The 13288-nt window shown below is 45.0% G+C and overlaps 1 protein-coding gene across 3 annotated transcripts; it reads right to left on the reverse strand.

The window, feature by feature from the left end:
• Positions 1–437: 437 nt before the first annotated feature.
• BNIPL (BCL2 interacting protein like) lies at positions 438–11288 on the reverse strand. 3 transcript variants are annotated; one of them, XM_036272812.1, is made up of 10 exons: positions 11117–11288; positions 9707–9802; positions 9187–9251; positions 8744–8902; positions 4940–5122; positions 4659–4761; positions 4363–4494; positions 2832–2918; positions 1681–1779; positions 438–970 (listed from the first exon to the last, which is right to left on the reverse strand). In XM_036272812.1, exons 1-10 carry the CDS (start codon positions 11158–11160, stop codon positions 934–936), a joined length of 1005 nt encoding a protein of 334 aa, XP_036128705.1. In that variant the 5' UTR covers positions 11161–11288; the 3' UTR covers positions 438–933. The 3 variants fall into 3 exon arrangements, with proteins under 3 accessions (XP_036128705.1, XP_036128704.1, XP_036128706.1); XM_036272811.1 differs by having other exon boundaries at positions 8744–8965; XM_036272813.1 differs by lacking the exon at positions 9707–9802 and having other exon boundaries at positions 8744–8965.
• Positions 11289–13288: the final 2000 nt, after the last annotated feature.

Genomic DNA, 13288 nt, shown 5'->3' on the forward strand with positions numbered 1-13288 from the left:
GGCTCTGATGCGCGCGCCACGCCCTGCCCCAGCCCCAGGGGCTGAGCTAAACTCCTTGGGAACCCCTGCAGCAAGAACTCCACTGACACACCGATTGTGATGTAAGGGGCTGGGAAAAGAACAGTTCACTTCCTGGACGCACAGCTTAAATCTTTCATAATGTATTATCCACTACACATCTGAATTAACCACAAAAGGTTTTGTTTTGTTGTTTTTTTTTCCTTTATTGATTTTAGAGAAAGAGAGATGGAAACATCCATTGGCCACCTCCTGCATGACCCCCACTGGGGATTTGGTCCACAACCTGGGCAAGACTGGGAATCAAACCGTTGACGTGTTGGTGCATGGGCCTATGCTCAACCACTTAGCCACACCAGACAGGCTAAAAAAACGGTTTTGAAAGCAGTCCTTCCCAGGCTCACAGGCAGCAGACATGACTAACAAGGAAGGGGGCATCGGTGGTTCTCCAAGACTTCGGGAGTGGACTCCTTCCTGGTTCCCAGCAGGCAGGCTGGCTATGTTCAGTTAAGCCCTGCCCTTCCCATAGCCCCGCACTTTCCCCAACTGCTAGAATACCCCAGGTGGAAAGAATCTCAGCCCCTTTAAGAGAATGAAAATGACTCACAGAAATGAAGTTCTGCCCAAGATTCCACAGCTAAAGCAGGACTAAGACCCACAGCTTTGCCATTTCCAATACAAAATGCTACTACTTGGCTGAAATGAAAGTCACCCAGTAGATCAGGTTCCAGACCTCAAAGCCCTGATTTGAAGGCAAAGCCACTGAAGGAATGACACCACATTGAGATGTAAAGATCCTGGGGCACTGGGGTTGAGGATGAGATGGTTTACAAAACAGCTGAGATGTTTCAGGGGTTAAGGTGTAGCAGATCAGTATCTTTGTTTGGTTCTAAGACCCTTTATTCCAGTCCTGTTCTAGGTCCTTCCTGAGCCATGGAGATCCTGGTCCAGCCTAGGAGAGAGAAGAATAAGTAGTATAGGAGCAGAACTTGGATATTTATTGTTGTTGTTTGTTTTATATAAGTAAATATATTTTTAATTGATTTTTGAGAGAGAGAGAAACATTGATGTGAGAGAGATATCAATGGGTTGCTTCCCACATATGCCCCGACTGGGGATTGAACCCACAACCTAGGTATGTGCTCTGACTGGGAATGTAATATGCAACCTTTTGGTGCATAGGATGATGCTCCAGCCAACTGAGCCACCCAGGCAGGGCAGGACCAGGGTTTTACTCACTGGTTTGGGGAGAGAAGCCAAGTGAATTGGAAGACTGGATGCTTGAGTTGGTCATCATTTAGGATCCTTTGCTCCCTAGCACCCCTCCCAGACTGGATAATCTCTCCCATTTACTGCCAACAAATATATCCCATTCTAATTTCTAGGGCTGGTCTGAATGTCCTCTGAATTCTGTGCTGTGATTATTCCTTTATTCCTTGTTGCCTTGGCACTTGTATGTACAGTTTTTCATTTGTTTTTATTGGATACAGTAATGTCCTTAATTTCTTCTCTGAATATGTGCAGTTTTCCCAGATACCTCAAAACATCTGAAAGCAGAGCCTCTGGCTTTTAGTTCCTTTGCATCTCCCCTAAGGCATTAAGAAATGGAAACTGGCTTTACACATCCCACCCCAAACCTTTATCCTTAAGCTCAGGACCCACCGTCTGACAGCTTCAGGGATGTGGACCTGATCCAAAGAGATGAGTTGGGCCAGTTCTCTCAGGCTGTTCAGAAAACGAATCTTTCGTGTGAACTTGGAACTGAAAAGAAAGGATAAACCACATGTGTTGCACACTGGAAAGAGGGTTCCTGGAGACCCTTACAAAGGGAAATGGAACAAGTAGAGAATGGTCAAAAGGCTAGAAAGATCACATGATCTCACTTATTTGTGGAATATAATGAACATAACAGTCTGAGGAACAGAGTTGACCCAGAGACGTGGAAGTAGGGTACAGACTGACAATCCTCAGAAGAAGGGGTAGGGGGGGAGGGAAGAGATAAACCACAGAACTTATATGCATGTACACATAACTGATGGACATGGACAACAAAGCTGGGGATGGGGGGATGGGGAGAAAGGTGTCAATGGAGAAAAAAGGAGAAACATCTGTAACAAAAATAAATTAATAAAATAAATAAATGAGTAAATAACAGTTTGCTTTCCTCAAAAAAAAAAAAAAAAAAGGCTAGAAAGGGTCAGGGTAGGGCAAGGTCTTCTTAATCTTAATCTGAAAATGGAAAGAAGAGGGGGAGCATTTGAGATCTTGTTCTGTGGCTTATGTTATTAATTTGGCTCAAATAAACTCATTTTTAAAAAACAGGAAGAGCCCAGCCAGTGTGGCTCAGTGTTGAGTGATGACCCATGCACCAAAAGGCTGCCGGTTCGATTCCCAATCAGGGCACATGCCCAGGTTGTGGGCCCGATCCCCAGTGGGGGGCATGCAGGAGGCGGCCAATTGACATTCTCTCTCATCAATGTTTCTATCTCTCTCCCCCTCTCCCTTCCTCTCTCTCTAAAAATTAATAAAGAAAAAAAAAAAAAATGGGAAGAAGCCTGGTCAGTGTGGCTCAGTGGATTGAGTGTCGTCCCATGGACTGAGAGGTCTCGGTTCGATTCCCGGCAGGGCACAGGCCCGGGTTGCAGGCTCGATTCCTAGTAGAGGGCGTGCAGGAGGCAGTCAATTGATGTTTCTCTCTCACATCAATGTTTCTATCTCTCTCTCCCTTCCTCTCTATCTAAAAAAATTGGTAAAAACTTTTTTTTTAATGGGAAGAAGAGGAAGGAAGAGGGTCCTGTCCCCAGAGCTAGTACCTGATGAAGGGCCGAAGCAGTGCCAGGAAAGCCTTCACATACCACGTAGCATGGACAACCACCAGGGCGCGCAGGTTTTTCCTTAACCTGAAGAAGAATATGAGATTATTCTATTTCTTCTTCCACCTTCATGCCTCAAGATCAGGGGTGTGTGTGTGTGTGTGTGTGTGTGTGTGTATTTGTTGTTGTTGTTGTTAATCCTCACCCAAGAATATTTTCCCATTGGTTTTTGGGGGGGGGGCATCAAAGAGAGAGACACATTGATTGGTTTCCTACCTCATGCTCCCCAACCAGGCAGGGATCCTGCAACCCAGATAGGTGCCCTGGGCCAGGAATCGAACCTGTAACCCTTCAGTGCACAGGCCGATGCTTTAACCATTGAGCACACCAGCCAGGGCAGAGTTGCTATATTCTTCACTTTAATTTCCTTCACTTCTTTAATTTCTAGATTTTTCTGGCAACTGGGTCTAATCCCTGTTCTTTTCATTGCAATCTCAGCTCCATCCATCTTCATCTTGGTCAGCCCTCCATTATCCTCATTCTTAGGAAGCTCTCCTCTCAGAATCCCGCAGCCTGTCTTTACTACCTCATTTCCCTCCTATGCCCTACCCTCGTGTAAGTTCCTCTGGTACACTTCTCCATTCGTCCATGATCAGGCCTATTTGTAAAACTCCAGGTGGGAGAAGACCAGTGAGGAGAAAATAAAAGAGGAAGAAGAAAGAGAAAAATGAGCAAAGGGAAGATGGAGGGAAGAAAGGAACATCAAGAGGGAGAACGATCTGTGGCTGAGGGAGGAAGGCAGAGAAGGAAGACAATGGATTGGAAAGTGAAGTAAATAGCAAGACTGTGGGAAAAGAAAGGGGTGCCTTCTAGGTGCCAGGCAATATGCCACTCTGATTTACTTGATTTTCACAAATACTCAGCAGCAAAAGTATTCTCATTGCCATTTTACAAATAAGGAAACTGAATCCCAGAAATATTAAGTGACTTGTCCAAAGTTACACAGCTGATAACAAACAAAAACAAAAACAACTCACACACAAAAAACAAAAATCAGTCACATAGCTTGGTAAATGGCAAAGGCAACATTTGAAACTTTATTTCTCTGACTACAAGAGAGACAGAAAACATGAGAGGCCTGGAAAGGGGTGTAGAAGGACAAAAAAAGAGGAAGAACTAAATGGAAGAAGAAAGAATGAAAAGATGGAAAAGAAACAGATAAGGCCCTGGCCGGTTTGGCTCAGCGGTTAGAGCGTCGGCCTGCGGTCCTGAGAGACCCGGGTTCGGTTCCCGCTAAGGGCATGTACCTCGGTTGCAGTTTGTCCCCGGCCCTGGTTGGGTCGTGTGGGTGGCAGCCACTCGACGTGTCCCTTTCGCGTTGATGTTTCTCTCTCTCTCTCTCTCTCTCCCTCCCACACTCTATCTGAACAACAAAAAAAAAATAGAAAATATGTCCTCGGGTGAGGATAAAAAAAAAAAAAAAGAAAAGAAACAGATAAGATAGGCTCAGCCCTCTATTTCTGAGGCTCACCGCCGATCCAGAGTCCGGTAACACTGGCGTATCCAGCTCAGAGGTGGAACTTGGGCCCTGCTTGTGCCTCCACTCAAATGAACAAGCAGATAATTTTCAGCTACCAGCAGCTCCAGAGTTCCCACCATATACCTGGGGGGGACAAAATTGTCAGGAAAGATATGTTTTTGGGGTTGTGGAGAGTGAGAAGGACATTACTGTAGACTCCACAACCAGGTACTGATCAAGAAGGGGTTTGTTTCTTACGTTTTCCTCCCTAACATCCCCCCTGGAGCCTGTCAGGCCTTCCATCTCACCTAAATAAGTGTTCCATGACATAGGTGTAGTTGGGGATGCTGCTTCTGGGTAGATAACAGGAAGCAAAGAGGATGACAGCATTGAGTCCATCACCATGGTAGCCTGGATGAGGAACAATTCATTGTCAATAAATGTGTATTGACAGACATGTTCAGGTCAAGGGACTCTGAGGGTCTCTGAAATTTATAGAAGCAGTGCGAACCCAATAACTGAATTTCCAGCTTAGGCATTTTATTCCAGACGTCATAGTTTTAACTCCTGCACTTATGCTAGCCATTACCTCCATGAGACAGGACTTTCTTATAGGGCTCAATGACAGTCATGTCCACTTGCTGCTCCCGCTGCCCTGTTCGGAACACCCTCCAGCGATGGCCATCTTCTCCAGCCACATCCCACACACAGCCCTGGCCCAGCCTTTCAGCTGCCTCACTGGCCCCCAGACCCTCTGCTTGGGGCAGCTCATCTAAGAGAGGGATGGGGAAGAATCAACAGGGCAAAATACACATGTTCAGTATCTTGTAACTTCCCCAGATTCCTAGAGTTTATTACTCCAACCTCTCATTCCCCAATTTTCCCCCATGACTCTAGCCCTCGTTTGTTCAACACGCCCAAACCCTTGCTGATTTCTATTGCCTGCAACTCATTATCCTTGCTTTTTCTTTTTAAATATTTTTTCTTTATTGATTTTAGAGAGAGAGGAAGAAAGAGAGAGATAGAAACATCGATGAGAGAGAACATAGATTGGCTGCCTCTTGCATGCTCTGCACTGGGGACTGGGCCACAACCTGGGCATGTGCCCTGACTGGGAATTGAACCAGCGACCTCTTCATACATGGGTCAATGCTCAACCAGTGAGCCACACCAGCTGGGCTATCCTCAGTTTTTCACTAGACAGTGGTCTTGAGGTAACCTTGCACTATGGTAAGTCAATGCCCCTTGCTAGTATAGGTTTGTTTTCTTTCCTTCCTTCTTTCTTTCTTTCTTTCTTTCTTTCTTTCTTTCTTTCTTTCTTTCTTTCTTTCTTTCTTTCTTTCCTTCTTTCCTTCTTTCCTCTTTCCATGCTTCTCCTTGGGTGAGCTCACCTATTCCCTTGTTTTTAGTTACCACCAATAATTCCAAAATTTTCCTCTTTAACCCAGGCTTCTCTCCTAACTCCAGACCCATGTTCCTAAATGCCTAGACTGGACAGCTCTACTTTGTATGTCTCTGTCATCTCCAAGTCACCAGACACAAAGTGTAACTCAATATCATGCTCTTCTTCCTCTTTCCCATATTTCCTTCCTTTAAAAGTAATCTATTGATATTATAGAGAGAGGAAGGCAAAGGAAGAGAGAGATAGAAACATTGATGAGAGAGAATCATTGATTGGCTGCCTCCTGCACACCCCTTACTGAGGATTGAGCCCACAACCCAGACATGTGCCCTGACTGAGAATCGAACCAGCAACCTCTTGGTGCCTGGGACGATGCTCATTTCCTTTCTTGATGAATGACCTCATCCATCTAGCTTCCTGAGAAAACTGTATGTCATCCAAGATTCTTTTTCTCTGTCATCCCTCAAGCCAACTGGACCCAAGATGCTCTTTCATCTACCTCCATTACATTCTTCTAGCGTTCTTTCCACTATTACTGTCCTGGTTCAGGGTCTTAGCATTTCTCACCTGGCCTTAATATGAGCCTCCTAGCTGGTCTCCCTGCCTTTAGTCTGTCTCCCTCTATTCCACCCTCTACACCACCACTACAGCAAGCTTTCTGTTCTCCCCTGCCTTTTAAAATTTTTTAAAATATATTTTTATTGATTTTTTTTTTTTTAGAGAGGGAGAGATAGAAACATCGATGTGAGAGAGAAACATCGATTGGCTGCCTCCTGCACGTCCCCTCCTGGGGATCAAGCCCGCAAACTGGGCATGTGCCCTGACCAAAAATTGAACCGGGACCTCTCAGTCCATGGGACAGTGCTCAATCCACTGAGCCACACCAGCCGGGCTCCCCTGCCTTTTTTCTGAAATGGCAATATGCTATACCCACAAATTCTACAAGATCTTTCCATGGCAATAGAAAGAGCTGCCTCATCTTAAAAAATAGCTGCCTACTATTTAGTATTTCATTGTATGGATGCACCACAATAGCATTAATACCCTCCTGAGGGACCTTTCGTTATTTCAATCTTTTCAGAGCGATGAAATTTGATCATGTCATTTCCTTGACTAAAAGCATTCAATGACTTCCCATTGCCTATAAGAGAAAACCTAAACTCCTTAGCATGGTAGCAAGGATCTCCCATGCTCCCACCTCGCCTGTTTATATAGTACTCTTTTTTTGCCAATCTCTCTTTGCCTCCCAGCCCTTCATATCTGAGTGATATGATACAATAATTTTTTTGTTTTGTTTTGTCCCTGTCTCTGGGGACAGTTCCTGATGAAAAAGGTGAAAGAATTATCTTTTGTTATTCATAACAAGCCCCTTTCAAACACAGGAGTTTATATTAATGAGGTGACTTTGGAAAGCCCGTAAGGATGAGTGGCTGGTTGCCAGGGGAACCATCCATGTGACTAGAGGGTTGGAACCCTGGGGAGGGGAGAGAGACTAGAGGTTGTGTTAATCACTAATGGCCAGTGAATTAATCAGCCATACCCACACAATGAAGCCTCCATGAAAACCCTAGCAGAAGGGGTATGGAGAGCCTCCGGGTTAGTGAACACATGGAGGTACTAGGAGAGGGCGTGGTAACTCCGCATCCCTTCCCACTGTCCTTGTCCTATGTATCTCTTCCTTCTGGCAGTTCCTGAGTTGTAACCTCTTATAATAAATTTGTAATCTAGTAAGTAAATTGTTTTCCTGAATTCTAGTGAGCCATTCTAGCAAATTATTGAACCTGAGAAGGGGGTAATGTATAGCCAGTTAGTTTGAAGCACAGGTGACAACCTGGACATGTGACTGGTGTCTGAAGTAGGGGGAGGGGCGACAGTCTTGTGGGACTGAGCCCTTAACCTCTGGGGTCTGTGCTAACTCCAGGTAGTTAGTGTCATAACTATATCTTAGGATACCTAATTGGTGTCTGGAGAGTTGGAGAACTGGTTGATGTGGGGAGAACCCACACATTTGGTGTCAGAAGTGTTGTGAGTAGAGAAGAAACGATTTTCCTTAATATCTAAATAGTCATGCTTAATCCTTTGAGTTCCCCAACACACCATTCTACAGTCCACATTGCTGCTTCCATCTAGAACACCTCTCCAACTACCTGATAAACAACTGCTCAGAATCACCTCCTCCGTGAAGTCTTCGGCAGAACTTACTTTTTCCTTCTCCCTTCCTACACTGTACCCTGTACACATATACATCATAACCTTTAACCACACTTATTTGTATGTATGTTTCTTTTTTCTCTCTCTTTTTTTTTTTTTTTTTCGTTCAGGTAGAGTGGGAGGGAGAGAGAGGAACAGAGAGAGAGAGAAACATCGATGTGAAAGGAACACATCGAGTGGCTGCCACCCACACAACCGACCAGGGCCGGGGACAAACCGCAACCGTTTTTTCTCTCTTTTTAAAAAATATGTTTTTATTCATATTTTAGAGAGGGAGGAAGGGAGAGAGAGAGAGAGAAACATCGATGTGAGAGAGAAACATCGATCAGCTGCTTTCTGCATGCTCCAGACTTGGGATCAAACCCGCAATCCGGGCACATGCCCTGAGTGGGAATCAAACTGGGACCTCTCAGTCCAAGGGACAATGCTTAATCCACTGAGCCACACCAGCTGGTATTTAATATTTCTTACTAAACAGAGATTCCCTGGGGATAAAGATTATTTTATTCTTCTTTATAACTCTGGTCCTAGCTCAGTGATGGCATACACCAGCCACTCAGTAGTTTCCCTTGCCAAACAAAGGACCCCGCCCTTCCTCCACTGACTACTCTCACATTGGATTTCTCACAAAGGTTCTACCTTTCCTTTCTGAAGAATTAATTTTTCTGACCTTACCTCTCAGTCCCCACCTCATTAGTTCTAACTTCAGTCCCATTAAATCCATCCTGAGCTTTAGCAAAGGCCTCTACTACCTGCTCATCCCTCAGGTTTCTTTCCCACCTTCCCATTCAAATTCATGTCCACTGTCCAGCTTCTCAGAGTCTGAAGGGGTCTCCAATTCGTCTATGTCCAGGTCAGAACTGCCAGCAGGAGAGGAAGGTACAGAGTAGGTGGGAGAAGCGCCTTTATCTCCAGGCTTCGTCAAATCCAGTTGCAGCTCTGGGGCAGAGAGACGTTTACGCATGGGGCGCTGGCCACACAGGGCCAGAGTGCTGGGGGTACCTGGGGTGGGGGGAGGGGAAAACAAAAGAATAGAAAGATGTGTGTGTGTGTGTGTTGGTTAGAATTCCTATATGTGGAAGTGATAATATGAGGTGAATTCTAAAGGACAGATACAGGGGACATTTGGGAAAAGGCAAATAGAACTGCAAATGGTTGAGGGCGGCTTAACCCTCCACTGGGTCAGAACCAAGAACTTGAGGCCTAGGTTCTAATTCACCTACCTGCCTGTGAGTCTCTTTTAGGGTCCTCAGGATCTTCAGAAGAGTTAGCCTCTTCAGAAAGTAATCTGGAGGAAAAAAGATGAAAAGGGGGAAGAAATATAGACTAAAGGCACCAAGTCAGGTATCAATAATCAATTCTCTCTCCCTGATATGATTTGATCACCTCTGCTTTCTTTTTCCCACTTCTTCAGTTTCTAATTTACCATGCCTGCCCTCCATTTGTTTTTGTTTGTTTGTTTGTTTGTTTGTTTTTTTAATCCTCACCTGAGGACATTTTTACACTTATCTTCAGACAAAGTGGGAGGGAGAGAGACACACACACACACATTGATTGGCTGTCACCCGCACTACCCCAACTGGGACTGGGGATTAACTGCAACTGAGGTACGTGCCCTTGGCTGGAATCAAACCCAGGACTCCTTGGTCCGCAGGCCGCCGCTCTAACCACTGAGCCAAACTGGCCAGGGCATCCATTTGAGACCATCACTTCCTTCTCCCAAACTCCCTCTCACCTCCTCACCTATGGAAGTCTTCATCCTGCCATTCCTCCTCCAGCTCCAGTTCCCCGAGTCTCAGGGATGCTCCTGGTCCTGCTGCTTCCGCATTCTCCCTGGCCCTAAGATGGTCCCCCGCCCCCAGAAGAAAAGATTATCATAAGACAAACTAGGTAATGTCTTGAGGGAACTGGATTATAGGTAGAAGACACTAGACCGAAGAATATTAATTAAGGTGCAAAGCACAGAACAGGCTTTAAAAAGAATTTGTCTCACCCAGTTGGTGTGGCTCAGTGGTTGAGCGTTGACTCTTACACCAAGAGGTCGCCAGTTGGATTCCCAGTCAGGGCACATGCCCAGGTTGTGGGCTCGATCCAATGTGGGCCCACTGGGGGGCATGCAGGAGGCAGCCAATCGATGTTCTCTCTCATGGATGTTTCTCTCTCTCTCTCCCTCTCTCTCTAAAACCAATAAAGAAAAAGAAAAACCTTTATTACACTAAAAAATAAAAAGAAAAAGAACTTCTCTGATAGATGTTTCTACCCATCTTCACCATTTGCTGGACACAGATCACCCCTACTGTTGAGTTAGAAGCAGAGGAAGGATAGAATGTAAAGCTAATCATATTTACCTCTATGGCAGGTGCTCCACCTACACAGTAGGGGTGAGACGTATTCCACATTACAATTGGCTGGAAGCCATCAGACCTGCCCAGCTGTCACTAGGCAAAGTGCAGGAAGATGGCACTTGGGCAGGTCTGTCTTTCCTCCTCCATGCTGGGGAGTGGTCAGGGAAAACCACAGTCTAGGTGGAGGGGTGGGGGAAGAAGGTACGCAGGAAGAAATTTGCTGGGGAGGATCTGGACCTAAACTTAGTTCTGGGTCAGCTTTCCTGATAGCCATTCTGGAGGGTGAGAATTAGAAAACAGAGAATAATGGCAGATTTAACAGACACAAAATATAAAAACTTCCTTTAAAAAAAAAAGATAATTACCCTGGACTCCCTGTTCCCCAGTTCCCATACTATCCTGATCTTTCTTACCTAAAGCCACCCCCATCCCTTCTCTGTAAATTAATATTTTGTTGTTGTTGTTAATCCTCATCTGAGGATATTTTTCCATTGAATTTTGGAGAGAGTGGGAGGGAGGGAGAGAGAGAAACATCAATGTGAGAGAGACACATCGATTGGTTGCCTCTTGCCCCACTCTACCAGGGCCAGGGATTGAAGCTGCAACCCAGGTACATGCCCTTGACTGGGAATCGAACCTGTGACCCTTCTGCCAACAGGCCTGAGCCAAACCGGCCAGGGCTAAATTATTTCTCTTATAGTCTTATTGCCTCTAGGAACCCAAGATTAGACCTTATAAGAGCTGGATGGTGGGAAGTCCCAAAACTATTCACTTTGTTTCCAACCAATTTAGCTAAGATCTTACTTACCCAACAGCCAATGTCTTTTCTTCTGCCTCTTGTATAGTTCCCATCTTCACAAATCTGTCTCCTTCCTTAAACACCTGGATTTTCAGAGTTGGTTGCCCCAGCTTCCCAACACTACCCTTTCTCTGCCTCAGCTGTTGTTGTCTTGCCTCTGAGGAGGAAGGTGTGGAAGGGAGAAAACCTCACCCTCAAACAGGTTTTGCCACCTCCCTTCTTAAAGAGCAGGTTTGCCCAAAAGAAAAACCATGTCTATGTGGGGGCGGGCTCTGGGGAGGAGAGTCCATTATCTTTTTTTTTTAATTGATTTTTTTTAGAGAAGAGGGAAAGAGAGAAACATTGATTGCCTCCCATATGCGCCCAGATCAGTTATCAAACTCACAATCTAGGTATGTGCCCTGACTGGGAATCAAACCCACCTTTTGGTGTACAGGACAACATCCCAACCGAACCACATCAGCCAGAATGGAAAGTACACTTTCTAAAATGGCTAGTCTTGGAGGGCTGTAGGAAGGCAATTTGCTCTCCTTATAATCTGGAAGCTGCTCTTCAAAAAAAGGCTTGCCCTGGCTGGTGTGGCTCTGTTGGTTGAGCATCCTCCCTGCACTTGATCTCTGGTGGGGGGTGTGCGGGAGGCAGCTGATCTTGAACTCTCACATTGATGTTTCTGTCTCTCTCCCTTCCCCTTCCTCGCTCTCTAAAAATCAATAAACTACTCTTAAAAAAAAAAAAAAAAGGCAAGGGTAAAAACCATTTTGGTTTTAGGATTATTTTGGCCATACTTTTTGAGTACAGTCGGCCCTCGTTTATCGCAGTTAATCAGTTCCAGACTCTACCATGATAAATGAGTTTCTGCGAAGTAGGATTCTTTATTTATAATGCAGTCGTCCTATGCCACTTCCTGCTTCGACTTTGAAAAACCGCAACAGAGTGAAGCCGCGAGAGTCGAAGCGTGAAGTGGTGAAGGATGACTGTACAGGCAAAATCAGTGACACAGAGTATGTTGTCAGGATGATTCTGGAAGATGAAACAAATAAAAGGAAAGGCTGAGGCCTTGGTCAGTTTTGCTCAGTGGTTAGAGCATTGGCCGCGGGCCAAAGGGTCACAGGTTCGATTCCCTGTCAAGGACATGGTACCTTGGTTGCAGGTTCAATCCCTGGCCCCAGCTGGGGTCCGTGCAGGAGGCAACGAGTTGATGTGTCTCTCTTACATTGATGTTTTTCTCTTTCTCTCCCTTCCTTCCACTCTCTCTAAAAATCAATGAAAAAATATCCTCAGGTGAGGATTAACAAAAAATAAAAAAAATAAAGGAAAGGCTGAGGATGAAGGGAACTAAAAGACTTTTGCTCCTGCCCTGGCTGGTTTTGCTCAGTGGTTAGAGCATTGGCCCTCGGACCAATGAGTCGTGGGTTCAATTCTAGTCAAGGGCACTTACCTTGGTTGCTGTTTGTCCCTGGCCCTGGTCGGGTCATACGGGAGGTGACCAGTTGATGTGTCTTTCTCTCCCTCCCTCCTACTCTATCAGATGATAAATAGTAAAATATCCTTAGGTGAGGGAAAAAAAGGTTTAAAAACTAAAAAAAGAACACACAAAACTGTTGCTCCTTATTCCCAAAAAGTCAACAGAAGGAAGATACTAAGTACAACAGGAAGAAGGGAGAAAATTTTGAGGAGGCTGAAACAATTATCTGATGGAAAGGCCTGATTATAGTTATAAAAAGAGACAGTAAGATCTCAACCAGGAAAAAAAAATTATTTAATACTTTAACAAAATGCAAAATAAAGTACCCAAGTTACAAAACATAAATTCCTTTGGTTCAGTAATCACAGCACTAATTTTATCTTCCAAAGGCTACACACACCATTCCCTCAAAGTGAAGTCACACTGTTCCCTTCACACAGAAGACGTCATGCCAAAACCATCACATACACCACTATTCAGTGAAACTGTTGGCAACTTTAGAATAGAGCTGTGGGGTAGGACAAGGGGAAACAGGTGGGTCTGAAGAAAAAAGGGAGCCTACACATGCAGAACGAGGGAGCTCTTTGCTGGGTCACTATGGTATGAATCACACAGCTGTACACATTACATGAGGCTGAGTCTCTTGGTACAATCACACATAAATAGACAATACAGTGACCCTGAGCACTCCCAGGGAAGACAGAACTTCCTTAGTT

This window comes from Molossus molossus, unplaced genomic scaffold, assembly GCF_014108415.1.
Source record: "Molossus molossus isolate mMolMol1 unplaced genomic scaffold, mMolMol1.p scaffold_m16_p_20, whole genome shotgun sequence".
In the NCBI taxonomy this organism is placed as follows: Eukaryota; Metazoa; Chordata; class Mammalia; order Chiroptera; family Molossidae; genus Molossus; species Molossus molossus.

Bases quoted from the DNA above. Each gene is read 5' to 3' on its own strand.
- BNIPL (XM_036272811.1), bottom strand. From the start codon at position 11,160: ATGGGAACTATACAAGAGGCAGAAGAAAAGACATTGGCTGTTGG. The intron at 5,123-8,743 runs GTGGGAAAGAAA...TCCCTCTCTTAG, and splicing joins ACATGAATTTGAATGGGAAG to ATGAGCTGCCCCAAGCAGAG. The intron at 2,919-4,362 runs GTGAGCCTCAGA...ATTCTTCTTCAG, and splicing joins TACCGGACTCTGGATCGGCG to GTTAAGGAAAAACCTGCGCG.